Source organism: Penicillium coprophilum (genome assembly GCF_028826855.1).
Source record: "Penicillium coprophilum strain IBT 35676 chromosome Unknown utg000001l_segment0_segment0, whole genome shotgun sequence".
NCBI classification, from domain to species: Eukaryota; Fungi; Ascomycota; class Eurotiomycetes; order Eurotiales; family Aspergillaceae; genus Penicillium; species Penicillium coprophilum.
In genome coordinates this window covers 3,419,902-3,447,638 of record NW_026622720.1, presented here as the reverse complement: position 1 = coordinate 3,447,638, position 27,737 = coordinate 3,419,902, and the positions used below count along the sequence as shown (strand labels likewise).

The following is a 27,737-nucleotide window of genomic DNA, read 5'->3' as shown; positions in this document are numbered from 1 at the left end:
TCAGGTGTCTGAAGTTTAAGCAGTCGAGGGTTCGGTTGCGTGATACGATATTTAGTCACTGCAGATCCATTTTTGTTTTGAAATTCCCCCCGGCCATTGAGGAGCCGAACGATATAACGCTTATCACTGTATTTTCATATCAGTCGAGGCTTCACAGCATACCGCAACAATGCCTCGCCGTGCTGCCTCTCCCGCAGAGTCAGAGGTCGAGTTCGACATCACGAAATCCCTTTTTGAAAATGATAGCGATTCCGATGCCGGCCCAAAGCCACCCAAGAAAAAGAACCAGAAGCCGGATACCAACGAAGATCTCGACTTTCTAAACGAAGATGATGGCGATGCGGCCTTCATTGCAAACTCGCAGGCATCCGCCAACCGAAAGGGTGCCAATCTCAAGGGCCGTACTGTGAAGAAGGGAGGTGGTTTCCAGGCAATGGGTCTCAGCATGACTCTGCTGAAAGCCATTACTCGCAAAGGATTTTCCGTTCCTACCCCGATTCAGCGAAAGACTATTCCCGTCATCATGGACGACAAGGATGTGGTTGGTATGGCCCGAACTGGTTCCGGAAAGACTGCCTCATTCGTTATTCCTATGATCGAGAAGTTGAAGAGCCACAGCACCACGTTCGGTGCACGTGCTCTCATCATGTCTCCATCCCGTGAATTGGCTCTGCAAACCATGAAGGTCGTTAAAGAGATGGGCAAGGGAACGAATTTGACATCAGTGCTTCTCATTGGTGGTGACAGTCTGGAAGATCAGTTCGGCATGATGGCCAACAATCCCGATATCATCATTGCGACACCAGGTCGATTCCTGCATTTAAAGGTTGAAATGGATATGGATCTCTCAAGCATCAAGTATGTTGTCTTCGATGAAGCCGACAGACTTTTCGAGATGGGTTTCGCCGCACAGTTGACCGAGATTTTGCACGGCCTGCCCACGAACCGCCAGACTCTTCTCTTCTCTGCTACATTGCCCAAGTCACTTGTTGAATTTGCACGCGCTGGTCTCCAGGAGCCAAGTCTGATTCGTCTGGACACTGAAAACAAAGTTTCTCCTGATCTACAAAATGCCTTCTTTGCTGTCAAGTCATCAGACAAAGAAGGTGCTCTACTACACATTTTGCACGATATTATCAAGATGCCTACCGGTGAGACACATATTGGCGTAAAATTACGCCAAGAGGCCGAGAATCCTACAAGGAAGCGTAAGAGATCGGATGTTCGTCTTCCGAGCGGCTTCAAGGAATCGCCTACCGAGCACTCCACCATCGTGTTCGCTGCAACCAAGCACCATGTCGACTACCTCTACGCCCTTCTCGTTGAGGCAGGGTTTGCCACCTCTTATGCTTACGGCTCCCTGGATCAGACTGCTCGTAATCACCATGTTCAAAACTTCCGATCCGGTATCTCAAACATTTTAGTCGTCACCGACGTGGCCGCCAGAGGTATTGATATTCCTGTTCTTGCCAACGTCATCAACTACGATTTCCCTTCGCAGCCCAAGATCTTCATTCACCGTGTTGGTCGTACTGCACGTGCTGGCCAAAAGGGTTGGAGTTACAGTCTTGTTCGAGACAAAGATGCCCCGTATCTTCTGGATCTTCAGCTGTTCTTAGGACGTAGGCTGGTTCTCGGTCGCCAGTACGGCACTGAACTCAACTTTGCGGAGGATGTTGTCGTTGGAACGCTGCCGAGAGAGCCAGTATCTCGCACTTGCGAATGGGTACAGAAGGTGCTCGACGATGACATAGATATTTACGGACAAAAGCAAGTGGCTCAAAAGGGAGAGAAGCTGTATCTACGCACCCGCAATTCGGCCTCTGCCGAGAGTGCGAAGCGGTCGAAGGAGGTCGTTTCTTCGGATCATTGGGCCGAGATTCACCCGCTCTTCAACGATGCAACCAGTGAAAGGGAAGTTGAGCGAGAGAGTATGCTAGCCCGAATTGGTGGTTACCGGCCCCATGAAACGATTTTCGAGGCGAACAACCGACGAGGCGGCAAAGTGGAAACCAATGAGGCTGTTGACACCATTCGAAGACTTCGCACTAGTGTCGAGAACAAGAGGAAGCGCGCCGATGCTAAAGCAGAGGCCGAGTTGCAAGCACTTGGAATGCCCACTCCCGGCGAGGATGGTGAAGTGGACGAGGATATCCCCGAACAAGCCGGCGAGAACATGTCAGAGGCGTCTGACGATGAACTTGAGGTCACTTTCTCCGCTTACAACTCCAAGCCCAAGCAAGGAGAGAAGAAAGATGAAGCGGCAGCATTCCAGAACCCCGATTATTTCATGGGCTACACACCTCAACACAACGACATGGCTGAAGACAAGGCTTACGGTGTGCACTCCGGTACAAACTCGAACTTTGCCAGCGAGTCTCGCAACGCGACGATGGATCTCAATGGCGACGAAGGTAAGCGCGGTTTCGGTGAAGCGCGCTCCATCATGCGTTGGGACAAGCGACACAAGAAGTACGTTGCCCGCCAAAACGACGAGGACGGCTCCAAGGGCAGTCGACTTGTGCGCGGTGAGAGTGGTGCCAAGATCGCAGCCAGTTTCCGCAGCGGTCGCTACCAAGCCTGGAAGAAGGGTAAGCGTGTGGATCGGATGCCTCGTGTTGGTGAGGCCGAGACGCCTACTATGAACAACATCGACTCCCGCATGAGCAGTGGCCGATTCCGACACAACCAGGACCGGGCGCCTAAGCGTGCTGATCCTCTGCGTCGTGACTACGACCGGATGAAGAAGAAGAACGATGCGGCCCGTGAACGCCAGCACGAGAAGTTGGGAGGTGCGGCATATGGTGGAAAGAGCGAACTTCGGTCTACGGAGGATATTCGCAAGGCACGGAAGCAGGTCCAACAGCGTCGCGATAAGAATGCTCGGCCATCGAAGAGACGTTGAAGTGATTAGGGAAAAGTTTTACTGTAGAATAGATGTCTATATTGCAGAGATACCATTTGTGTTCGGAGAATTTTTTTTTCTTACGCCGTGTTTGAATCCGGGATTGAGGAATTGCCTAGGACACCACATGGGAGAAAAGAAATTGGGTAGCGTAGAGTTTTCCCTCGATCTTACGGAGTAAACGAAGACAGATTGGAAAGTTGACTACCATGAGATTGAAACTTGGCCATGCAGGCCATCACGTTTAAACCCTTATGATTCAGGGCAGAGTGATCACGATGTGATCTCAGCCTAATCACACTAGAGTACGCTAGAGGACCCTAGAGGCCTCGGGCCCCTTACCCGTCAGAGTACATCCTGTCTGACATGAATTGCGAAAGGGTTCAAGACGAGATAGACATTGTAACCGTTGAGACTAGGAGAATTCCGAATAATCTCCGGAACTATTTGACGCTAAAAGACCGGCGAATTTTGATCTGATCGAATAGTCTCCACTTGACAAATTAATAGGGCGACAACATATAGTTTTCGGTACAAAATTGGGTATCGCCAGTGAAGATTTATGATTGGCAGATTCCCAAACCAACTATATAATTGTACAGACTATTTAATCCTGCATGAACGGGGTGACAGACCCCTTGCTGCTCCGCGTGCCGCATGTTCCACACCCCTTTTCCCTAGATGCCGAGTATATCTACAGGTTATCCACGTTATAATGTGCGGTAGCGTATACCGAATGAGTATGATTTGACATACCAGATCATTCCTCTTCGATACCCATGACGTGAGATCGGGGAATCCCTGCCGTTCTTCTCAGCCAGGGATGATCGACAATGCGCACGCGCAGAGGCGAAGGGCAATGTGATCGCCCTCGGCGCCAGAAGGCTGCAGCCACATCTCTATTGGGGTCCCCGGAAAATAAAGTAGACCCCGATCCATTTTTCAGAGCTCTGCTTGAATTGAAATCCATGGCGACCCTTTTCGGCTTGACTCTCATTAGATATCCATCGAAACTAATCAAATCCAAAAAGGTCCGAGTCCGACAGTGCCACATAATCAGAGAACCGCTCCCCCCTTCTGCTCCCTTCTGCTCCCCAAGGGTATTACAAGACTGTGGTTGCGAAACTCAGTATCACATCAATTCCAGAAAATCCTCCAGAAAAAAAGGAGCGAAGGGAAAGGGGACAATTGCGGTGCCTGCAGTTGTCCGACTCAACTGTGAGACTTTTACATCTCTGATCGACTGTAACCGTAACCCCCTAGACGGAGCATAAAAAAGGAACTTGGTCTTACAGATGATCTGCCCGGGTGGGTCGGAGAATAAGGGGATTTTGTAAATGCTTAAAAGGGTTCAAGGGTTTAGGGAGATTGAATGGGAGATTTGGAGATCGGATTGGAAGAGTGTCCTGCTTCAAGGGTCCCGACTGTAACCCTAAAAAATCCAACATAGGTGACTATACGGAGTACTCCATCCCATTTCATGATACTGATTATCGATCTGGTCCCGTATTGTGTATCTAGATAATCATTGTAAATGTACACGCAATAATCCACGCCGAGGTTGACTATTGGCAATGGCTGCGGGCGACGTCGATCAATCTTCCTTGCTTAGGTCCTGATTCGGTATACACTGCCCCTCTCCGGGAAAAATGGAAAAATGGAAAAAAAAAGAGAAAAAAAGAAAGAAAGGGAAAAAAGAAGTGCTCACTGGAATCCAATCCCTTCCTTTTATTTTTCGCCCTCGGAGGGGTCTAACAGGGCTCTGTTGAAATGGAAGTTCCCCCAGTTCCTGAATAGGGGGGGGGTTTCAACAGGGGAGAGAATGAAAACAGATTCTCCTTTTTTTCTCAGTAATAGTATATACTCCATATCAATTAATTAAAAAAAACAAAAAAACAAGAAAACAAAAAAGAAAGGAGTCTAAGGAGGGGCACCGTTAATATCCATTTATTCTCCAATGATCTACCATGACGAAGATCAAGTCTATCATTTACTAGCGCCTGCATGGACCAGATTTGTATTGATATGTGATCAACTGGCTTGGAACTATCGAACGCCGTAGGAACATTCAAGTGGAGTGGTACTTGGAGTTGTTCCATTTGGGCGACATCTTACTACTTTGGGGTATAGTTCACCGTTTCCTCCCCTTAAACAAGTTACCTGGAACGTGGGACGTGTGATCAAGAGGTAAGGCGTGGGGTGCTTTGACATTTTGCTGCACCTTGATCCTAGCTCAATGATCGCCTGCAATAAGTCGCCCTGGGAAGACATGCGTATGAGTAACCCTGTGTCCTGCTGTCATCTAGAAATCTTTCGATGCAGTCTATTTTCTGACTCCTCCAATAGCGGATCTCTCCGTATTGATTATAAGCTTGAGTTCTGGGTATTGGAAGACCTTGATGGACCTTCTTCTCTATCTTCTACACCGCTGCGCTTTCTTTCCTTCGACCTCCATCTACTCAGACATGCTGCACCAAAGTACCGCCAATGCCAGCGGTCTCTGCTTGTGAATTTCAAAGATCGACCTAACAACCAACCGAAAGAAAACCAGGTGGAAAAAAAAAGAAAGAAAAAAAAAAACTAAACTAAAGAAGCAATTGCCCTGTGGGCCTATTCCCTTCTTCGCCCGAGACCCCGATGCAATCACTCGTGCTTCACCCTCCGAGCCTCACTATCTCTCAGTTCGGACAGCCCCGATTCAACCAGGGCCCAGAGCGGCTACCGTTGAATCGATCTTGGTCCCCCAATGCTCGAGGGTGTAGCCCCCGGGCTCCTATACCCTGTCAATCTATGTCTGGATCCCCTCCAGCAAAACCCTCGGAGCCATCCGCAGAGATTAAGCCTCGGGGACATCCTTCTTCGCCCATCCCGGCGGAGCGATCTGTATCTGCATTGGAGCTATCGCAAAGATCGGTTAATGAACCATTGCCACGGGTGGGATATAACGAACAGGGACCGGTATATGCTGGATCTCGACGACCGGGAGCACCGCCATGTCCACCCCAAGCACTGGATCCAACGCAGTCCACAGGTCGCTCACTAGCACAAAAATCAACGAGACGCACAAAAGCTCATGTAGCATCGGCTTGTGTCAATTGCAAAAAAAAACACTTGGGATGTGACCCGGCTCGTCCATGTCGAAGATGTGTACTTGCTGGAAAGGCCGTGAGTTTTCAATCCCCGTGGACTGTGGAATCGCAACTGACAAGCAGGCGGAAAGTCAACATGTGTGGATGTCACACACAAAAAGCGAGGACGACCCCCGTTAAAGGCAGAGGATTCGTCTCTCAGGTCCTATACCACTCATTTGGATAACCCGACAATCCCAGCGGAGGCTCACCCAGCCATGCCCCCGCGGCGGACCACTATGCATCGGGCGACATCTTCACGCGAATTACGGCCCATGACGGATCTACAGGGATTTGCAGATACAAGCTCGGCAAGCGTACGGACACCACATCGGTGGTCTGCTTCGGTCTTTCCTCTGACGCGGCCTATGGACCCTTCCCCTACTGTCCCAGGGGGTATGATTCGACGCCCATTCTCTTCATCTGGACCACCATCTCATTCAGTACCAACACATTCACACGTACCTTCACCATACATGCCGATGACAGGTGGGTTCAATCCAGCCCTAAAAGTCAACACCATGTCTGGCATGGAGCGGCGATTCCCAACGTACGGTATGCCAGCATTACCACCACCAACATCACCTCCCCAACATCAGCCGCCACCAGTTAGTATACCATTTCTACCGTATAATGAGACGCCTGGAAATTCTGTTCGCTCCACAAATGATCCACGAGTGTCGCTATCCCCTCGGGATCCGTATAACATCGAATCACCAGTCCGGCTCCCTCCAATCCATCAAGCTACAGCCGGGCCACCACCTCCCCACCATGTCCATCGCCTGAGCGACCCATACCCAATGAACTGGACTTTTCCAGGTCGAGAAGAAACCCTTCCGGACCCTCGCGCTGTACCTCTCCACAGGTCTGCGGGCCCAGCCTTCAACTACTCCATTCCCCACCAACGCTCCTCCTCCATAACAAGCGCAACCATGGACCCCATACCCCGCCACTTGGGGCCAGTGGAATTGCCATCCCCGATCCAGATAACATCCAGCAGCTCGCCCTCAATGACGAGAACTGCGCCACCCACCACCGAGGCCGAAGGTCATGACAACAGACCTATCAAACGGCGCAGGATGGCTTTGGATGACATGGTCAACGGCTGATTTCGACACCCTGCTCTCACCCCCATCTACAATCCTGATACTGATACCAATCGGAGGCTGGCGTTCCTCCTTGTACTGTATAATCATACTCTTGAAACCCCTGTAGCAGGGTCTACGGGGACTAATCATCGCGTCGTTTGGGGGTTCATTGCCGGTGCAAGCACCGAGGAAATGATTCGATAGACAATCTTGGTTTCGTTTCGTCGGCTTAATCTCGTTTCCCCTGCTCGGTTTGTTTTCTTTTTTGCTTGAAAGTGCAGGACATCAGAAAGTTATGTTCTCATTGCCCGGTGTTTTTCTTTCATTTTTCCCTATGTCTTTTCTGTTAGGATATCCCATCCGCATTGTTACCAGTTTGTGCTTTTTGCTTTTTAACATATCCCATCTCACGACAGGTTTCGGATTTTCTGATCTCTACTCTGCTGGACACAATGGAAGGTGGCTAGTTGGGGGTCTCATTTGTCATCTCCTTTGTCATTGCTATCTTGTCGTATTCTTGCATCTCATTTGTCTATCTTCGGCTGATTCCCCTTCTCGCGAGTACCCCCTATAGTTGATGCGCGATTTTTTGTCCCTAGGACACATGGCCCGGCGTTTGCGCGGCGAACATGGGGGTCGTCTTGCTTTGGTTTTTGCTCTATCTTTTTTCCTGGGTATGAATGTCATTGTCAACTTGGGTTGGCTGTTTACCTTGATATTGTGTCTGTACATGTATACGTATCTATATACTCATAGTAAGAACCAAAAGACCCCCATTGACTTTGGATTTTGTCTTCATACAACGAGTAGAATTGCATTCACTACAAAATCAATAATAATATTAGTGAAGAATGAGAATCAAAAATAGAAAAAAATGCACTAAGAGGGAATCGAACCCCCGGCACAACATAACTTAGTAGTCAGGTGACTACTTGGAAGTGTTATATGTTACCACTACACCATTAGTGCTTGTTATGGAAGACTGACGTATGTTTTATCCTATATTCACCAAATCTCGAATTCTGTAGTGCTAGTTTCTGATAGCATGAGAACACTTGTTAAGTATCTAAAAGAATTGCAATTGCTAGTATCTAAGTTATGGGGCGAGCGACCGTGAACAACACTAATCAGTAGTATTTATGACAAATAGTGGTTGTAAAAGAAAATATATAATTGTCGTTGTTAGGTACTGGGGTTGACGATATATATCACTGACATTGTTACCCTATTGTGACAATTTTTTGCTGAAAAATCCCAAATAAATGCCATTCATAGGAGTGAGCTTCTAGGTAGATACCCAAATATAGGTAAGTAAGCAAAAAAAAAAAAAAAAAAAAAAAACAGTCAATTGTATCCATCGACGCGTTTGAGGTACCGACTTTACGCGACTCTCTTACCGGGGATGTTGAACTACATGCGTTAACTACAATTATTTTGGACATACGGAGTAGATATATACATACGTAATCCCTCAATCTGTGGGTGCTGTCATATGAAATACTTGATTTACCAAAGCCAGGGAAGACTTTAAAACATATAGAACGGGCCTAGGACATGGTGGAGAGTTTTCGGTATCTGATGAATCAGAAAGCTGTTCGATACAATGACTACTGGAGTCGAAAGCAAACACGAGTCAAAAATTAAACGGTAGTACCTCCATTTGACCAACCGACAACGGAATAGCGTAGCAGAGGAGCTTTTATTTGGCTGATTAGCATGTTTTTGCGCAACTCGCTCAAGTAGTGCTCACCGTTCCATCACCCACACCAATTTCACCGAGTGAAACCCGCACCACGTCCCGTGTCCTCTACCAATCGATCACACAGACTGTCCATCTCAGCTTGCATATATGCAGTAGCGCTATCACGAAATTGACTATTCTCAAAATCAATCAGTCGCACGGTATCATCTTGCACAATGAAATTGTATCTATTAACATCGCCATGGAGGATGCCAATATCATGTAACCGCTGAAGAGCAGATTGACAAGACGAGAGATCCTTGATGTTTGCTTCCCGCCCCTGGAGCTTTTCCAGTATGAAGCCGATCACACGACCATGCTCGTGGACATGACCAATGAAACGTGGGGCTAGACCTGTGTTTTCTAAGCTTCTGTAGACAAGGGTCTCCGCTGATAGACGAGGTAGCTCCCACTCAAACCGTGCAACTTTTGCAATAACAAGTGGCGATCTCGTAGCACTTGATGATTCGTCACAAGTGTATATTGCTTCGTACGCGGTAGCAGTTAACTGCCTGACCCTTTTTAACTCAAGACAGTCAATCAACACAGGATGCCACAGATCAGTAATACCGATGAAGGCTTTGTGCTGAAGATCCATGATGATCTCACCGCTCGACGGATCTCGACTGACATACGCCATATTCCAGGTGTCATCTTCAGGAAATTCGGGCAACGAGCTCAGGGGCATAGAAAGTGTGGATCGTTCGAATGTGCCGACGCTGATTGTTAAATATCTGACCTGACTTCCCACCAGAATTCTGTAGTCGCTGTCATCCCTGCTCGAAACATCCATCGAAAGGACCCTAGGAGGTGATAGTATGTGGCTCATCTGGATGGTAGATAGGGGTAAAAAGGCAGTCGGTAAGACACAATTATGTACGGAGTAGGAAGTGTGTATTTTTAAGAGCCAGCCACAACGCCAACGAAACGACGGAAAAGTCGGAATAGCTTGAATCACAAGGGAGGAAAGCGTGGAAAAGCGGGGGAAAAACGTCAAAAGGCAGACGAATTTACCAATAGCTGTGTGTATTGATGTGATAGATTTGATAGATGTGATAGATGTGCTATGGATATGCACAAACATCAGCCAATTACCGATTGGCCTTGCAACAGAGCAATTTAATGGACATCCTGGTCAAGTGCACATAAATAGAAGCCCGCAAGGCCCCACATCGAGCGTAACATAGCTTGTTTCACGCCGTAATCATGGCAGGTTTAACATGATAGCTATCCCAAACCTCTCTCCGGTAGCATGATGTGCAATTCTTGTACATCCTGCGCTGCTACTCAGACATTTGAATATCTCGATACACCAGTCTTCCCTTCATCTGTCGAAACGTGCTGTGAGACATGAGTTTGATTTGCTCATCCACAGTACCATCAAGCACTCTTGACTGCCCCGACGTAGTAAAAAGAATTCGGAAGGGCCAATCGGCATTCCTGGCAAGTGAAAAGAGCAAGTCCACAAACTCCCGACACATTTCCCGTGCGCCTCCTTCGAGAAGGTTGATCCCGGAGATGATGCAGTAGCGCAGGGTAGGCGTATTTTCCAGCAGGTGTTTAAGTAGCATTAAACCCGTTGTCCAGCGCTCCCCTGGCTGCGTGAGTCGATCGAGCATCTCCGGCTGTAGGCATACCCTGTCATCAGGCGGTTGGAATTGCAGAAGCTGACAGATCAAACTATAAACCATCGCCATCATGCCAGCTTTGTCTTCGACGTTGTGCATCTCAGGGATAGTGCCGTACTGGGGTCGTTGACAGATGTACGAGAGAAACTGAGCTCGGGCTCGGATTGCCGTCCAAATAACCCCGAGAGCGGCGAGCTGGGCGCTAGTTCGTGGGCCTGTTTCGAAAGGGCTGACAATCCAAAGTTTGAGAGCATTGCCCGACGTAGCCTGTGCCCAGTTTCCGAGGGGCTGCACAATAGTAGGCTCAGCGACAAGCCGTCCCGTTTGAAGGGCGAGTCTGATTCCATCAGAGCCTCCTATGCGATCAATGTGTGGTTGAAGACGTTGGCAGACCCAGTTGGCCTCGGATCTGCTGAGGCCCCGAGGAATATCAACAATTTCTGCAACCTCTCTTTCGTCTATTGAATTAATCCCTCCTTCTATTGTTCCCCCGGTCTCGTGCTGAGCTTGTAGCTGCATAAATTCGAACCGTTCTTCCCACAGATTCACTAGAAATATTCCTCTGTCAGCGAGGCATTGAGATGGCGCTCAAGCATAGAGAGACGCCACATACTGCGTTCAGTCATCTGTAGCATCAAGGCTGTCATTGTTCCCCCGGCCTCATTTTTCTCTTTTCGAATTTCCTTCACCCATGCAAAGAGCCTCTTTTCAAAGGAGGTGAATGACTGATCAAGCCTATTTAGCTGCCATGCATTCTCGACCAAGGCCTGCTCACGGATGAGTTGAATGGACCGTTTGATCGTTTCTGTCGTGTCCTCGTAGTCCGTCGTAAAATTTGAGTTGAACGAATCGAGCCATTTTGCAGGTTTGGGCTTCAAATACCAAGTGGCTACCTTGATGAAAAATTGGAAGTACTGCGTATAGATATCGGACAGTCGTGCTTGCATGGCCGGGTTGGAATAAAGGTCGAGCCACTGTGTACAAAGAGCGATGCTTTCTGACAGCTCCGCTACGTAGCCCGACAGCCGTTCCGCAATAGTCGAGTAATTGACCGAAGCCTGTTCAATTACCGGTGAGATCAAAAGTCTTGTCAATGACCCGCTGAGAGTCTCACCTGGATGACCATCGTGATGGCACCACACAGAGCGGATGTGTAGGAGGTTTGACTTGGGAAGCACTGAAAGATTTGTTTATGTGCGTCGAACCTTTGGCATATCTTCACGAAGTTCGTCGCCGCCTAATACATTTCAGCTGATTGAGACATTTGCCATCGCCGTACCATATTGACCTTGCTGTTTGACTCTGTCCATTGAGCCTCCACCTCATTGATGATAGAAGTGACTTGGTTCACCGTGAGTTCTCCGCGTTGGCGGATATGATGAGCCAGTTTCTGCTCGGTCGCGTTTCGATGCAACAGTCGGGAGAGTCCTGATTTGCTCTTGTCGGCCTCTGCCTTTGCATCCACAGACTTGAAGAATTCATCGCATTTGGATTGAAGCGTTTGACGCGCTAGTTCAAGCCCTTTCAAAGAACTGGGTATGATGAGCCCTTTGTACTCCAATTCAATATTTCTTCACGGTGCAATTACCTCTCTACTGGCAGTTGACCATGATAAATGCGATCCATCCGCAGTTTCTCTTGCGCATTAATCTCTGTGTCCAAATCCTCTTGGTATAACTTGACCTGAGAGGCTAAATCTGAATCGTCTTTGAGCTCAGAAGTGAACCGACGCACCAAGTCAGGCCGTGAGAATTCTTGTGTTGTACTCATAGCGCTTATCTGTGCCAACGACAGAAACCCAGTGCCAGCTTCTGCCTCCATAGGCCTGAGAATCGGGAAAAGCTTCGGCAGCCTCTAACTATTTATTGCACTAGGTCAGGTATATTTCTCCGAAAGTGGCTCCAGCTGATATACAATTCGACCTAGTTTGGCTAGTATGACATCTGATTCGACATTGGGGTTGGGCTGACGTGCATCTGCAGTAAGCAAAAAGGGGGCCAATAATGTGTTTCTCTGCTGGTTTGGACATATATTAAAACTATCCGCGATACGAAGTTATCCACCTCGAGCGGCATTCTATGCCTGAACGGGGTTTGGCCCCCGGACGTGCGCCTTGTGTCGTCGGCTTAAATACTCCGATACAAGCCATGCCTGCAGAGAAGGCATGGAAAAAGATCTTGAAAATTTTGATCTTTAAGCCCTCAGCACCTGTTTCTGTGTCTGTTTTTGTTATCCCATTCTCCGGCAATTTGTGTGCGCAATGGAAGTCCTCACAGAGCCGAAAACTCACCCTTCTGAACTCAACGCTGAAGTGCAGTCTACAATAGCAGACCGTACACTTGCCAATCTAGAGAAGAGTAAGATTGAGTATAGTAGAGCACTGCTGAGCTTTATTGGCTAACTAGACAACTTGGAAGTAACCCAGAGCGTTACAGATGCAGATAATGCACCGGAAACTTCGAGTGAGACAGTGACTCCCGACGCAAGAGAGACCCCAAGCCTCAAAGGTACCACTGAAACCAAGGCAGAAGTGACTGGGGCTGATGAGAGTGGGAAAAACGAGGCCTGCCGCAGAAACACTGAAGTCGATGGAAGTATTGCCATAGCGACCCCGGAAAGCACGAAGGACCAAGGGAACATTGTTTTCGTTGATCCTTTTGGCACACGCTGGACCTTTCCATACGAGGATTCAAAAACTTGGGAGGTGGGAAATGCTGGATTTCGCTCTTCCGTTCATCTCCGCTGAATCTTTGCAGGGGACCAAGAAACTGGTCAAAGCAGTCTTTGACACATATTCCACTGAATGGCTCGCAGACTATCTCGATGAAGATGACGGTCTTGGTGGAACATTATCCATCACCAAAATCAAACCTGAACATTCAAATGTCCTGCCCAGTCACTGGGAAAGCTTGGTCTCACATGGATGGGAATTCAAGCTTGAATTCAGATTTGATGTGCTCTCCTTGATCCGCAAAGAGAAGAAGCTCACCGAGGAAGAAGCTGCCGAAAAGGCCAATAAAGAGGCCAAAGAGACAGACGCGGAAGTCGAAGAATTGAGTCAGGTGGCGTATGTTGCAACTTATTTGGCCCCGGACAGCGATGGTGATTACCAGCGTCGTAATACTAAGCGACTTAACGACAAGACAATTTTCACCAAGGTTTCCGACGTCCAAATTCCCAAATCGGTGCTCGAGGAGCATAGGGAAGTCTACTGTAGCAATAAATATGCCACTGACCCTGAAGACAACATGTTCGATACAATCAGCAGTCCAGTACTCTATATTCACTCGCCAATCCTTCTCAATGCTCTCAATGCTATCATTGACTGCCAATCACGTCCAGACAGGATTCCTCGGGTTGAATATCGTGTCGAAGGAATTGAAAGTGATCTTGGACAGGGGCGGCTAGTGTACCCTTTCACTGATCTTCATCATTATCGAGGGAGATTGCTCCAGTATCGGGAGGAAGTGGGCGACACTCATGACAGCGAGTACAGCACAACGTGTCAAGAGCATATTGACATTCTGGTTGAATATCTGGATGGTCTCACGTCGATTGGACTGAGAAATGCCGAGCTTCTCTGGAACAGCGAAATTCCAAAGACGACTTTCTCCTCTCTCTGGCTCCTACTAAAACCTGGGACAGACGTTTTTGTTCAGGAGCAAGGTAAGCTGAATGCGTATGTCATCGAATCATTTTCGGGAGGTGTTCCATGGGGTTTCCCGAATGCTCGGTCACGGCCATATGTGGTGAATGTTTGGAATCTCGACTATGATGGGCAAGTGCTGAGCCGTTCCGCTAAGGAAGTCAATATTTCTGTTTTTGACGGCCAGCGTGAGATTACCTCGCTACCTCTGTTTCCAATCAAATTTTATGTGGATGAGGATCCCCAGAATCCTCTACGGCAGCAGTTGGTGGACCGAGGGAAAAGGTTCGTGAAAATGGTGAAGACACCTACGTTTCAGGAATACAGCGGCCCAAGTAGACTGCAAGGTAACCGCACGGTGAGTTAAGCATTCGATAGATTGGTCCTTATAATTTGGTTCCCAGGTGTTCTGCGAATCTCACACACACATAGTTTAACCGAACGCGAGTCGTCGTGGACCACACAAGTCAACCATGGAAACTGGACGAAATTGCCAGTGAAAAGCACGCGCATTGTCCTATTGCAGAGCTATACAATGTCGAGTTAGGCCAGCGGACGAGGGAGCCAAGATGTGTATGCAAAACATGCGAAGCCAACAGTCTGCGCCAACACGGCACCCAACGCCGCATTTTCGATGACTACGACAATATTGATCTGAGTTCAGTTCTTACCCTGACTGACCACCAATATCTACTATGTTGGTCGCATGTATATGCATACGTGTTAAAAGACCGCGTTTGGGGTATGGACCTACACGCTTCTTTTGGTTGGAGCGCCGCTGATTACGAGAAATAGATGTGCTAGAGGTATCCAATCTGAGGGAGCCAACAATCCATAAAGATATCATCGACACGCTTGTACTAAAGCCAGAGAGCAACAAGCAAATGATCAAGGCTGTCTGCGAGATATTTGGTGGAACGTACAAACAGGCTTTCTCTTCGGACTTCATTCAAGGCAAAGGAGAAGGGCAGATCTTGCTACTTCATGGTCCTCCGGGAACAGGAAAGACTCTCACAGCTGGTAAAAAACAGCCCCACACAACGCGGAATCCTGAAATGACCGGTTACTAATTATTATAATACCAGAGTCTGTGGCAGAGTATACCGGTCGACCTCTTCTGAGCATCACTGCGGCTGATTTAGGCCATGAACCAGTGCCACTCGAAAAGAATCTGCTGCGCTTTTTCAGAGACGCAAGACATTGGAACGCAATCGTTCTTCTCGATGAAGCGGATGTTTATCTCGAAACTCGGTCTGCCCAGGATCTTCGACGGAATAGCATTGTTTCTAGTAAGTATCCATGGTACACTAGTCTGGACAGCAGCTAAGCAAGAGTAACTTCTTTCAGTTTTCCTGCGAGCGCTAGACTACTTTCAAGGTATTCTTTTCCTGACTACCAATCGTGTGGGAAGTTTCGATGAAGCAGTCATGTCACGAATTCACGTACAAATCGGATATGACCCACTTGACGAGGACTCAAGAAGACAAATCTGGGACGGTTACTTCAAGAAGCTCTCCAAAAATCACAAAAATGATGGCCAGGAGATCCGTTGCTCATACGACGCCAAAGAATTTATCCGGAAATCGGACGATCTCCGGGCCCTCAAATGGAACGGCCGTGAGATACGAAACGGTAAGTTGTACACACTCATCTCATATTTTGACTTTTGATTCTTACACTCTCCAAGCATTCCAAACTGCTGTGGCTCTTGCATGCTTTCAGGCAAAGCAGGAAGGGAGCGCCATTCCTGAGTTGACAGATGACCATCTTCGTCAAGTCGTGAACATGTCCCAGAATTTCAAGAGCTACGTGAGAGCAGTTCGTGGGAAGGAGGAGGATTACGCTTATGCTGCAGGAGTCAGAAACGACACCACAAGGTCTTCTGGGAGGAGTGATGAACGACTGAAAGGCGTGGATATTCCTAACTTCTGATTCACACTTAGGGGGACTTGATTAAGCAACGGCGCGAGCATCCATGTACTGTCTGTCTACCAAGGTCATTTATGGGAGACTCCGAGATATTAGAAGGCGGAACGTCTCGTAAATATGTATTTCTCCCATTGTCGCCATGAGGAAAAAAACGAGTGCCAAGGTTGCTTAGCCCAGCCTTTCTCGTTTACTGAGTCATTGATGCTTTAGCGTGGGGGCTAATTAAGACCTTTTGAAAAAGACCTAGGACGCAGATCATGGAACTTCTAGACCAAAATCTCTCAGAAAGGAATTTGGACATGGCATCTTTCTTGGATTTACCCACCGAGCTGCGGCAGATAATTATCCGACACGCTCTCTCCAGTCGACGAAAAGCACCAACTCCCTCAAAATCAAAAGGGGCTCCAGTCGAAGATTTCGAACCCGTAGCTGAGAGATGGCAGTTAGGGGGATGTCGTGTCTATTATGAACAAGACGAACAGGTTCCAACTTGTCTACCACTCCTCTTGGTAAATCGGCAAATCTCCACCGAAACCAAAGGTGTTCTCAATTCGATGAAGATCGATTATGCTGTCGAACTATCCATTCTGAACGATTTGGATATCTTCCCAACTTGGATCTCAATTCCCTGCCTCACACAAAATATCAATCATTTGCGCGCAGAGGTCCGCCTTTTTGGACATGTCCTCCCTACGACAGTAGGCCGTCAACAAGGAGGAGATGGCGGGCGCTTGGGAATTCACTTTGCTTTTCACCAAGTCTTACAAAGATTCCTAATGTACGGTCCCGTTGGCGAAAGAAAGGAAAAGGGACAAATTAACGGATATGAAAACAAAAAGATCTCAGTCCGGGTGCTCGACTTGGATGTCACCTCTGCCGAGAACGAACTTCCATTCCCACCGGATGAATTTCAATGGAGCGACTATCTTCACCAGCTTCGTGGCCACGGCAAACTTGAAGATTGTGAGTCTAGGAGAGTGGACGACCATACGTGGGCCAAGTGGAATTTTCAGCCGAAATACAAAACCCGGCCCGAGTGGATGTCTCGTTGGATTCGTGATTGGATTGAACGGATTCTAGGGAGAGATTCTTATGGAAAAGTTTACGGAAAGATGATATATGAGAATGTGGGAACACTGAGGGTCTTGGCTGATGGAAAGCTACTGAAGGAATTTGACCTTTCAGACTGTCCTGAAGACGCGGTAGCTAGGAGAGAAGAGTTGGGATTTCCATTGAGATTCCCAAAGAGCAATTAATCAGAATCGGAGTAGCAATGTGAATGTACTAGAGCCATAGCACATTTAACGATTGGAAATCCCACTATCCATCCTGTTTAGCGCTCCGCAAAGCCCACAAAGCCGACGAATGGGCTGTGGGTTGGGTTTGACTTTGGGTCTGGGGTCCGGGTTTATTCGTGGGCTTTGCGGAGCGCTAGAGGATTGCAGGGTTTTTGTTGGATAGTTTTAAGATGGTTTTAGATATGCTTGACCTACAAACATCATGATAGCAAAGGGACAATTCTTGCGTTCACTGCTAGGAAACAGACACCGGATAATTTTGATATCGGATAATTTCACTCAATCAAAATTACAGCTCTTGCATCTCCCAGACTCCAGCTCCAATTTTCGCAAGCTCCGATTTTTGTAATCGGATATCAATCTCTCGAGGAATGGAAGGAGGTCGTCGGAAGAGCAGATTGAATGGGATGACCAGGGCTTGCTTTGAAACGGTGATATTGTCGCCAGTTTTCTCGATTACACAGGATTGTGTGACATGCGGCCGTTGGGAATTGGAATCCCATTCCCACGTCTGGATTGTGATCATGGGCTTCCGGCGGTTGATTTTGATGGTGATGGCCATGTTTGCTTCCCCCCTGGTAGGATCTACCCACATCCTTGCGTCATTGCGCAATTTCGTTTCAGGTTCTGAAAGACCAGCTTCCAGGACTACCGAGGGCCGGTTCGTGACACCAGGACGTCGCGCAGGACCCCAGCCCCAATCCGGCTGTTTTGTGTTTCCGCCGCCAACATTGATGTCTGCTCCTCCATACCTGAAGATTGCTGTCGTTTCGAAGCCCATGGACTTCAAAGCTCGCATTACTGCATCGTGAAAGTGCCCAGTAATCTCAGAATGCTCGGGCAAAGTCATTCTCAAAATCAAAATGTGAAGCGTCGGGTTATAGAACTGACGGACGCCAACGTTTAGCTTGAGAGAGAAGTCTTTCCTGAACGAGGGGGATCGATGTTTATAACAAAGTATTCTGATATGTCAAGAGATTTATCCAATGGTTCAGACTGGAGATGGCGTAACGATTGTTCTAGGCGGCGATGTTCAAGTCTTGCAATTTCTTCAAACTGCTTCTTCCCTTCGTAGGTATATGTTTTTGTGGACAGAGGTAGGCCACCCAGGAAGTCTTCCACGTCCCTTCCATCATTGACGAGCTTGGACCCAGTCATTGCTTCGAGGTATCCTTGCTTTCCTACTATGATAAGAGTCTCCAGGAAGGAACAGACGACGGTAGATGTGAAAAAGAGCTCGGGGGCCTATGAAGGGAGCTACTCAGAAAATAGCGCAAGTGGTTGTTACCTCATAATGTGTAAATGATGTATGTATACGCACCGGACTTTCCCGCCTTCCTATTCGGGCTAACGCTTTTTAACGATGCTCAGGTTCAAACAGACCACAACGTAAGAGCATTGACCTGAAATTATAATGTTTACGTAGGCTCGGTATCTGATTAATTGGAAGAAAGAGATGAAGTGGGATATACATTGAAGATATGTTCAATTGCCAGTACGCAAGGACTTGGTAGAATACTATATTAAATAGTTCAAGCAACGAAGGTAAACCCATCTGATGGGCACAGCCTAGCAGAACAGAGACATGTAAGATCAGACATGTAAGGGGCAATGGGCACAACTTAGCAAGAAATGCCAATCCAATCTTTGGTCAGAGCAACGAACTGCAGATCGTTGTTCGCAGCCTCGAAGAACAGTCCAAATTTACCATCACCGATAGCAGTGATTGTGGAGTACGACGTGGCAGCGGATCTGAATACTTTGCCAGACGACCAAGTATTTCCATCATCACAAGAGTAACGAATGGTTCCATTCACGCGAGAGGTCTTGCTGTTGGCGTTGGTGAAAAGCAGGACCTTAGCCTCGGCAGAGCCCTCGGCAGCATCGGGATAGACCCGAGTAATAGCACCATTATTCGCAGGATCTGGGAGCTGAGTCTCGCTGCGGGGGGTCCCGTAAGTCTCGCCACCATCATTAGAGAGCGCAATGATTCGGTGTTGACTTCCATCACCGGGGCGCGAGTTCAGCAGCAAGGTACCGTTCGACAGCTCAACAACCTTATTTTCATCCATGCCATTACCAATAGGCTTACCCATCTGCCACGTATCACCTCCATTATCGCTGTAGACGCTGTAGGCTTGGTTGACAATCGAACCATCGGATTGAACGACACTTCCTGTAAATTGCTGTACCAGGCGCCCAGCCTTAGATCCATACCGGAGCTGGATCCCTTCCCCAGATGCGGCAAACATAGCTTTAACACCGCCCACATTGGCGACTCCATTCACGGTACTACCGATAGGCTTAACTGCCTTGGTGAGGAGTGGTGGGGCACCAACGGTGCTAGCGGCAACCGGGGGAAGATTAGGCTGATTTGAAGGATCCGTAGACCAGCTAAGTCCCTTATCGGTTGAGACCGAGACCTCAGAACTGATAACATTGCGATTGGTGTCATCATTGCCAAGGACCCCACCGCGGAAGCCCTGGTCTTTTGAAAACACGTGGAAGTTGAACACCTTTCCAGTCTTCTGGTCGTAGACATAGCTCGGGTCGCTAAAGCCGTACTGGAGAGCCGTGGAACTCTTGATTTGGCCTTGGGCAATGTAGGTGGGCTCGCTCCAGGTCGCGCCATTGTCTGTACTGCGGCGCTGCAGGATTGAGTTTGGAGATGGGGAGTCTCCACCATCGGGGCGGCCATCGTAGGCTGCGAGAATGACGTTGTCGCCTAGATAGGTCAAGGCAACAATTCGATACTGGGCAAAAGGTCCCACGCCCTTGGTGGCGAGGTTAACCTCCGGCACTGCTGCTCTCGCTTGCAATTCCACCGGGCTTGCGACAGACAGAACCGTACACAGGCCAAGAGCCCCCAAGAAGGAGGCGTGCTTCATTTTGTTGAACATGTGAGACTGCTGCAACTGCAAATGTAGACAGGTGGGGAATCAGAGTGGAGGTTTGAAGATACGTCCTGAAGATCAAGATCGCGATGAAGAATGATTTTTCTCTCTTGATAGGAACTACACACAGACTTATATACATCACAAGGTTACATGGAACTTTCGTGCAAGTAGCAAGCATAGGAATCACACAGTATCTGAGCTAATTGGATATACATCATGTCATTCCAAAAACAGAGAAGCTGCATCTCGATCGAGCAGAGTCTATTGAGATGTTCCGCGAAACAGAGAGGTCGAAGACTCCCTAGCATGATAAGCGCATTGATTTGATAGGGCCCATTTCGTATCTCGTGCAGAGGCCATATGAAGCTTGGAAATTCAATCAGATTAGCTTTACCCCGGAATCCTGAACGTTCGCTTATCCCCATATCCACAGATAATCAAAGCAGCCTCTGGTCTCCATTGACGAATACGTCGGATCGAGGCATGCACCCCTTGGTTTCCCGAGCCGATCGCCTCGGCAGAGTAGATCCGATCGGCTGAGGACCAGTGGCAATGGGTTTACAGCCTTTCACACAAGTTAATCAGCAGATGTTTTGAATTAGCGAAAGCTTCACGAACTCAATTTATGGCTGGAGGTTTACGGTTTGTCTTGACGTCTGTCAGGAGCGTTTTTGGACGTCTCTGTCTTTCCCACATTGGCTATGACTTTTTCTGAACATGAAGAGTTACGTACAATTTACTCCCCTGGGGGATATGTAGACATGAGGACTTGTAAAATACCACATACTCCCAGTATCTGCCCCTGGTGGGTGGTATGAGGTTCGACCTGTCTCGCGATTAGATACACCTGAAAATGGCTTGGCCCTATAGCTTAAAGAGACAAATCAACGTAACACAGCCTGGTTGCACTTACAGGCCTGATCTTGAATGCTAATCTTTTGTATCTCCGCACGGAAATAGTGAAACTGATTGGTTGCGTGGATACTAATCGTGTTGATCTTCCAACCGTAAGTAGCATTCTCCTAACCGATAGGCTATACCAAAGCGTGGGAATTAATTGAAATCAAAAAAGAACTCTACGGTCCAATGAAACAGGTCTGTACTCTATCAGGCAACGGTCCAAAGGAAGTTCCGATGCTCGCTTCACGGGACCCCGGACCAGCTTGGATGGAGAACTAGCGCTATGTCCCAATCCGGGGAGTTTAAACTTGGCTAAGCGGCCTACGCGGAAATCAAGGCAACAGATTGGCCGTTTAATTAAATGGACCCAAATATTATCGAGATGTTATCAGGGGCGCTGTGTTATCGGGAGAGGAGTAATTTGTGGGAATATAAGATCCGGGGCATTTCCTTGACAGAGCATCCAACCATCCTACCATACCTCTCTCTTCCAACGTTCTTGCATTCGCAACCAAGTCGCAGGGGGGCGATAGACACTTGATATGGCCGACCAGAATATCAAACCCTTTGGCGAAATGGATTCTCCCAAGGTAGAGATTGATGCATCATCGGCAAAGGAGGTCGTGGAAGGTGTGGTGATCACGGTCACCCAAGAAGAGGTACATTCCACCTGAACACTTCCTAACAGAAGAACATCGCTCATCATGAGACCATGGTTTATAGAATGATCGAATCAAGAAAAAGACTGATCGAGTCATCCTCCTCATCCTCATCTGGGTGTACTTCCTACAGGTAAGACACACCCAGTGATACCCAAGATGTCACAGTTGATTCTCATTGACTGTCTATTAGATTTTGGACAAAGGTGTTTTGGGAACGGCGGCACTGTTCAACCTTCAGTCTGATATGGGTCTCGTGGGGAACCAGTATTCCCTCATTGGAACGATTGCTCCCGCCGCGCAACTAGCGTGGCAGCCATTTTCCGCGTGGATCCTGGTTAATGTCCCCCCCCGTATTCTTATGCCAACTATGATTCTCGGATGGGGTATCGCGGTGGCATGTATGGCTGCTTGCAATACTTTCTCAACCTTCATCGCCGCTCGCTTTTTCATGGGTCTATTCGAGGCCGGATGTATGCCTCTCTTCACCATTCTCACCGGTAGATGGTATCGCCGGATTGAACAGCCAATTCGTATCGCTCTTTGGTACTCTGGCAATGGCACAGGTACTATGGTGGCTGCTTCGTTGGCTTATGGCCTTGGCCATATTAAGTCTGATGTGTTGAAGCCGTGGCAGATGCAAGTTACCCAAGATCGTTTTACTGATAAAACACCACTAACTATTTTATAGTATCTTCCTGTTTGTTGGTCTTATCACTATCGTCACCGCGCCATTCATCTACTGGAAGCTTGACAATGATGTTACTACGGCCCGTTTCCTTACCGAAAACGAGCGACACCAGGCCGTGGAGCGCCTCCGTGCCAACCAGAATAGTTCAACATCCTACGAGTTCAAGTGGAAGCAGGCTCTTGAGGTCTTCTTGGAACCCAAGAGCTGGCTTTTCGTTACGATGGCCCTGCTCCCAAACATGGGTTCGGCCTTGCCTAGTCTCTTTGGTCCTCTTATCGTGACTGGTTTCGGATTCGACAAGTTCCAAGCTGCTCTATTAAACATTCCTTATGGAGCTATTACCACAATTGTGATTATCCTGAGCTGCTGGGCTTCTCACAAAGCGAAGCTCAAGTCTGCCGTTTTGGCTGCTTTCATGCTTCCTGTGGTGGTGGGAATCGCCCTTCTTTACGCACTTCCCCATGGCGTGAAGAAAAACCAGGGACCGCTACTCTTTGCCTACTACTTGACTTCTTTTATCTATGCCGCCAATCCCATTCTTCTGTCTTGGGTGGTTGGAAACACGGCCGGTGCTGCCAAGGTGTCCAGCATGGTTGCACTTTACCAGGCTGGTACTTCCGCGGGTGCCCTCTCGGGTCCCCTCCTGTTCACCGCTGATCAGGCTCCCAATTATCTTCCCGGTACGCGTGCTGTGCTCGGCCTCTTCGTTGCCTTGCTTGGCTGCGTGGGTATTCAATTCCTGAACCTTTGGTTCTTGAACAAGCAGCACAAGAAGCACAGAATCGCCAATGGTAAAGCTGGTGATATCAAGGATACCTCTATGACCGCCGAGGTTGGAGTCGATAGTAATGTTCAGGGGGCACAAGTTGAAGACATGCCCTTTAAGGATATCACGGACAAGGAAAACGATGAGTTTGTGTATATTTATTGATTGGAAGAGTTCTGGAACTCCCAATTTGGGAAGTGAGCCATTGGCGTATCTGAGATAGCCCAATTTCTTCTATAATTGCTATTATATTTCGAGATAAAGAAATTTGGATCATTGATCTGGCAAATGTACTTTCTATATTCCTCGAGCACCAGTCAGGCCTTATCACTCCAACCAACTAGAACCAGTTTCCTGATTTTCAACGTCAGCACTACGTATATCAAGGGCAACACTTCTACCACAGGCTTTATTCTTAGGATGTCTAGAGTCTGAGTATTCGAAACATCACTCTGTCGGTATATTCGTTATAATACAAGTCTTACTGTTTTCTGTCCGACCACCACTAGTCCTAAGCCTCAAGGACCAGAAAGTATCATGACTAAGCCTACAGGCTGGAGGCCGCCATATCCCTGCGTACCTCGTCTACACACCCTGTATACACCCTACGCGTGGTAAGAAATCAAATCGCTTCACAACAACCTTGTACTCTTGGCTCTTGGTTTGAGTATGGACTACGATGACCCCTTTCCTCGGCCATTTCGGTCGGTGATAGTCAAAAAAGTCAAAAAAGCACGAGACAGTGACCAGCAAAGACAAAGGTATGTGTGTATCTGCTACTCATTTCAGTGTGTACGCACTTGAGATTACTGATTAAATCATTTACGTTGAAAGTGTGCTATGGCCTCAGAATGAAACCTTGTCCCCGGAACGCGCAACTCCAGGGGATCAAAATGCATCGTCCTCTCACACACATGGGTCTGCTACCACTTGGCCAAATTTTATGAGCCTCTCCTCAGTGGGGTCGGAATCAAATCAAGGTCAGTTCGACTTGAGCGATTCTTCATTGTTGAAACAAATTGCTGCAATCTCGTCGACAATGATTAACTGACAAAGATACCAGAACTCTCTGTGATCGCCCAGGTCGGCGAAGAGGACAAAATCCCTATGCCGATCCCAGCACTTGGCATGATCTCACAGACAGCAGGGCTGCCTTCGGATACATCGCCTGGAAACATAAGCAACCTCGGCCATTACCAACAGAGTTCTATTGCACCTGGAACTAGTACGCTTGATGCCTCTATCTTTACGGAAAATTCTACTATATTAACTCAAAATTTTGAAGGGCAAGCAGAATCTACAAATGATACCAGCCCTACTTGTGCACAGATATCAAGTAACGAGCACCCCGGCGACAAAAAACGGATTTTCTGTTGCACATTTTGCTCTCACAAGTTTAAAAACAAATATGATTGGGCCCGTCATGAGAAATCACTCCATCTCGACCTCGAGGCTTGGACTTGTGCTCCCCAAAGTGGCATCATGAATGACCCGGTCACGGGGCATGAGATTTGCGCGTATTGCCTCAACCCAGAACCCACGCCAGGACATCTTGAGGTGCACAACCACAGTGCCTGCGTCGGGGTGATGCGTACATTTAATCGCAAGGACCATCTAGTACAACACCTTCGGCTGATTCATCATTTGACAAAAGTTCCATCTCTTCATAGCTGGCGAGGCCAAGCTCCTCCTTTCGTATGCCGTTGTGGCTTTTGTGATCAGCGACTGACTAGTTGGGCAGAGCGGACTGATCATCTGGCAGGGCATTTTCGTAAAGGTACCACAATGCGTGACTGGCAGGGTGAGCATGGATTCACCGCAGAAATCACGGCGCAGGTCAGAAACTCAATCCCACCATACTTGATTGTAGATCAACCGTGATGGCCGCTCTAGCTTTGATGGGCTTTGGGTGAACAAGGGAAAAATACAGCGATCGAAACTGCTTTTGTTTCTCTCATAGTAAGTGGAGCGGCCACATATACACTTCACACCAGAATAAGTAATGGCAGAGAAGATTGCTATGGACTATGAAGACCAAGCCGATATCCAAATTGACTAGAAGCTTTTAATCACACGAAGCAGTATTATAAAGCAGAAAGATCTCATCAATATAGATAGCTAGGGCAACTCTTCAGGGCGCATCGGCAATGTGGGTCTCCAACTACCATAAGCTTCCAGTTGACCCGACTCCGACGTCCCTCGTTGCCAATCTTAAATCCCGATCCGGGATTTGGTTTCGTTCGGAGAAATTTTCTTCTAGAGCATTTTACTTCACTGCCCATGCTTGATGATTAGGAAAGTGTGAACCCCACATGGATTTCCAATGGGAGGGTGATGGCAAATGAAAGCCTCGGAGACTTTCTGTTCGATTAATACTTGTCATTCGTCTTTCCAACTATATATAACATTGAAATGCATCTATCCTCATGAGATATCTTACTTTCTAAACTCCACTACAATACCTTTTTTTCAACAATGTCTAGGTAGGTGCTACACTTTTGAATCGAGTTATATGGAGGTATTGACCTTCACAGTCCCCAAGAAAGATACCTTGCCGCTATTGAGGCCAACCGGAAAGTTAATCCGCAGACGATGGACGATCTCTTCAAACAACTCCCTCCGGCTAAGCCCGAGCAGCTGCTTGGTGACTGGAACGGGGGGTATTTTGATACAGGACATCCAGTTGCCACGCAGTTAGCGGATATCAAATGGGTCGGAAAGTCATTCAGGACCCTTGAAGATGTCGATCCTGTGATTATCGACCAGGGAGGAAAGCGAGTTAGCTGGGGGCAATGGGGATTTGCCAGTGTAGGTCTCCCTTGATGCCACACCTTTTTGTTTTCTTTTGTTTCTGTTTTCGGTTTTAGCTCAAACTAAGTGATCTCGTATAGGTGCGTGAAATGGTGTACGGCGGAACAGCTTCTGCAGCGATGATCTATGACGACCGACCTATCTTTGACCATTTCCGTTATGTCAATGACAACCTTCTCGCCGGCGTGATGGAGGGTAAAGGCTTGGGGCATGATGGCCCATTCTGCTTTTATTTAAAGAGATAGAGTTCTTAAATTCAATGGTTACCTATAATCCAACTTCACATTCTCAGTTGCAAGTAAATTTCAGTAGGCAATTGTACTCGAAACGGAAGATGGCTTATATGTAAAGGCGAAGGTAAAATTGTATTGATGCGACTTGAGATCGGCTCGGCAGGTAGATTCATGCGTGAGATTTAACGTATTCTAGAACTTCACGAATGCCATGAATCTAGGGCAGACCCCGAATTAGCACTCGTGCAGCTTTGAAAACCATAGAACTAATCCCAGCCATCCAAAGCTGCCTTCTGATTGTTCGAAATGCTCGAAACTCGCCGCTGTGGGTCAGGTCAACGCCGACATTCAGGCCGTGTGGGAAGATGACCTTGGCAGCGATGATGTAGGTCAAATCCTCGAGCAGCCAGATGCTGGACACAGGATGGAAGTAGAGTTGTTCACGCGTCTGGGAGAACGAGTGGCCTAGACAGACAAACCAGGCCACCAACGGTCTGGATCAAATACATCGCACTAGAATCCTATCTAACAATCACAGTATAGTACCGATTTGATTCTCCATTGTCGTAAGCGCCATGTTTTGCTATATATCTTCATCGCAATACTCTATTGCCCCTTAAAATAGAATCGAGTACCCGATATCTCGAGTTTGCATCCATGTAGCCGAGCGGCAACGCGGGTCTTATTACTATCAAAAATTTCCTGAACCTGTCTCGGTAACAAGACACCTTTGGTGACAGGGGTCAGCACTACATAGATCGAGGCGGATTACCGCACAAAAAGCTGGCGAAGATCGAATAAATAGATGTTGCGCGCGATCAACGAAGTCTCCTGGCAGCTTTCCAGATCCGGGGACCGGTCAGTGACATAGTCCTCGTGGAATCTTGCAGACATCACAAAAGAAAGAGAGAAAGTGCCGGTTCAAAGGGTATCTTCCTTTCCGGCTTGATTACCGAGTTGCCATATCTATATGGTCGCGGCTTGTTTGCGAATTGAAGAATGAGTGAACTGGTCATCGGCGGTGTGGATCGAAATATTTCCATCTATAGCCGATCTCAGGGGATCAGGCTTTGTGGTGATGATAGCCAAATCGATAGCCGGAGAGGCATTGGTATCTCCGCGACTGCTCCCTTCACTCGGTACAAGATCATGAAGGACACAACAACGGCATCGACGCATTCGCCAATTTGTAAGAACAATGGTGGTAGAATAGACAATAGCTGTAGCTATAACACCGAGACCATAGTATAGAAAAGGGAGGTACTTGTCTTCCATTTTGATGTCAGATTCTGGAGATGGGAGAAAGCTGTTGTTAAATTCTCTGCCCGTCAATATATAGTCATACACCCAATGACGATTTATAGACGTAAGATGACAAGTGTAGACGACTGCTTCTGCGGCCCTATGATGTCTTTCT

The 27,737-nt window shown here is 47.8% G+C and overlaps 12 protein-coding genes across 12 annotated transcripts; 6 read left to right on the top strand and 6 right to left on the bottom strand.

Annotated features, from left to right (window-relative positions):
- Nucleotides 1–169: 169 nt before the first annotated feature.
- N7500_001326 (ATP-dependent RNA helicase DBP10) lies at nucleotides 170–2,905 on the top strand (the record flags this gene model as incomplete). Its single annotated transcript, XM_056672472.1, has 1 exon — nucleotides 170–2,905. The coding sequence occupies one exon, from the start codon at nucleotides 170–172 to the stop codon at nucleotides 2,903–2,905; it is 2,736 nt and encodes a 911-aa protein (XP_056538045.1).
- A 3,134-nt stretch (nucleotides 2,906–6,039) lies between these two features.
- sclB (uncharacterized protein) lies at nucleotides 6,040–7,142 on the top strand (the record flags this gene model as incomplete). The annotated part of the gene is made up of 2 exons (XM_056672471.1): nucleotides 6,040–6,070; nucleotides 6,118–7,142. 2 exons carry the CDS (start codon nucleotides 6,040–6,042, stop codon nucleotides 7,140–7,142), a joined length of 1,056 nt encoding a protein of 351 aa, XP_056538044.1.
- A 1,751-nt stretch (nucleotides 7,143–8,893) lies between these two features.
- N7500_001324 (uncharacterized protein) lies at nucleotides 8,894–9,655 on the bottom strand (the record flags this gene model as incomplete). The annotated part of the gene is made up of 1 exon (XM_056672470.1): nucleotides 8,894–9,655. The coding sequence occupies one exon, from the start codon at nucleotides 9,653–9,655 to the stop codon at nucleotides 8,894–8,896; it is 762 nt and encodes a 253-aa protein (XP_056538043.1).
- A 490-nt stretch (nucleotides 9,656–10,145) lies between these two features.
- On the bottom strand, nucleotides 10,146–12,260 carry N7500_001323 (uncharacterized protein; the record flags this gene model as incomplete). The annotated part of the gene is made up of 5 exons (XM_056672469.1): nucleotides 10,146–11,038; nucleotides 11,104–11,548; nucleotides 11,605–11,727; nucleotides 11,779–12,022; nucleotides 12,079–12,260. The coding sequence occupies 5 exons, from the start codon at nucleotides 12,258–12,260 to the stop codon at nucleotides 10,146–10,148; spliced, it is 1,887 nt and encodes a 628-aa protein (XP_056538042.1).
- Nucleotides 12,261–12,750: 490 nt separating this feature from the next.
- Nucleotides 12,751–16,068, top strand: N7500_001322 (ATP-binding protein; the record flags this gene model as incomplete). Its single annotated transcript, XM_056672468.1, has 8 exons — nucleotides 12,751–12,847; nucleotides 12,908–13,194; nucleotides 13,247–14,494; nucleotides 14,569–14,878; nucleotides 14,932–15,156; nucleotides 15,222–15,425; nucleotides 15,484–15,768; nucleotides 15,824–16,068. The coding sequence occupies 8 exons, from the start codon at nucleotides 12,751–12,753 to the stop codon at nucleotides 16,066–16,068; spliced, it is 2,901 nt and encodes a 966-aa protein (XP_056538041.1).
- Nucleotides 16,069–16,364: 296 nt separating this feature from the next.
- N7500_001321 (uncharacterized protein) lies at nucleotides 16,365–17,321 on the top strand (the record flags this gene model as incomplete). The annotated part of the gene is made up of 1 exon (XM_056672467.1): nucleotides 16,365–17,321. The coding sequence occupies one exon, from the start codon at nucleotides 16,365–16,367 to the stop codon at nucleotides 17,319–17,321; it is 957 nt and encodes a 318-aa protein (XP_056538040.1).
- A 331-nt stretch (nucleotides 17,322–17,652) lies between these two features.
- N7500_001320 (uncharacterized protein) lies at nucleotides 17,653–18,521 on the bottom strand (the record flags this gene model as incomplete). The annotated part of the gene is made up of 2 exons (XM_056672466.1): nucleotides 17,653–18,325; nucleotides 18,361–18,521. 2 exons carry the CDS (start codon nucleotides 18,519–18,521, stop codon nucleotides 17,653–17,655), a joined length of 834 nt encoding a protein of 277 aa, XP_056538039.1.
- A 464-nt stretch (nucleotides 18,522–18,985) lies between these two features.
- On the bottom strand, nucleotides 18,986–20,263 carry N7500_001319 (putative extracellular sialidase/neuraminidase; the record flags this gene model as incomplete). Its single annotated transcript, XM_056672465.1, has 1 exon — nucleotides 18,986–20,263. One exon carries the CDS (start codon nucleotides 20,261–20,263, stop codon nucleotides 18,986–18,988), a length of 1,278 nt encoding a protein of 425 aa, XP_056538038.1.
- A 1,472-nt stretch (nucleotides 20,264–21,735) lies between these two features.
- N7500_001318 (uncharacterized protein) lies at nucleotides 21,736–23,441 on the top strand (the record flags this gene model as incomplete). The annotated part of the gene is made up of 4 exons (XM_056672464.1): nucleotides 21,736–21,819; nucleotides 21,884–21,952; nucleotides 22,013–22,449; nucleotides 22,511–23,441. The coding sequence occupies 4 exons, from the start codon at nucleotides 21,736–21,738 to the stop codon at nucleotides 23,439–23,441; spliced, it is 1,521 nt and encodes a 506-aa protein (XP_056538037.1).
- Nucleotides 23,442–24,707: 1,266 nt separating this feature from the next.
- On the bottom strand, nucleotides 24,708–24,890 carry N7500_001317 (uncharacterized protein; the record flags this gene model as incomplete). The annotated part of the gene is made up of 1 exon (XM_056672463.1): nucleotides 24,708–24,890. The coding sequence occupies one exon, from the start codon at nucleotides 24,888–24,890 to the stop codon at nucleotides 24,708–24,710; it is 183 nt and encodes a 60-aa protein (XP_056538036.1).
- An 861-nt stretch (nucleotides 24,891–25,751) lies between these two features.
- N7500_001316 (DUF4334 domain-containing protein) lies at nucleotides 25,752–26,332 on the top strand (the record flags this gene model as incomplete). Its single annotated transcript, XM_056672462.1, has 3 exons — nucleotides 25,752–25,759; nucleotides 25,811–26,084; nucleotides 26,168–26,332. The coding sequence occupies 3 exons, from the start codon at nucleotides 25,752–25,754 to the stop codon at nucleotides 26,330–26,332; spliced, it is 447 nt and encodes a 148-aa protein (XP_056538035.1).
- Nucleotides 26,333–26,537: 205 nt separating this feature from the next.
- On the bottom strand, nucleotides 26,538–26,897 carry N7500_001315 (uncharacterized protein; the record flags this gene model as incomplete). Its single annotated transcript, XM_056672461.1, has 2 exons — nucleotides 26,538–26,814; nucleotides 26,857–26,897. The coding sequence occupies 2 exons, from the start codon at nucleotides 26,895–26,897 to the stop codon at nucleotides 26,538–26,540; spliced, it is 318 nt and encodes a 105-aa protein (XP_056538034.1).
- Between the last annotated feature and the right edge of the window lie 840 nt (nucleotides 26,898–27,737).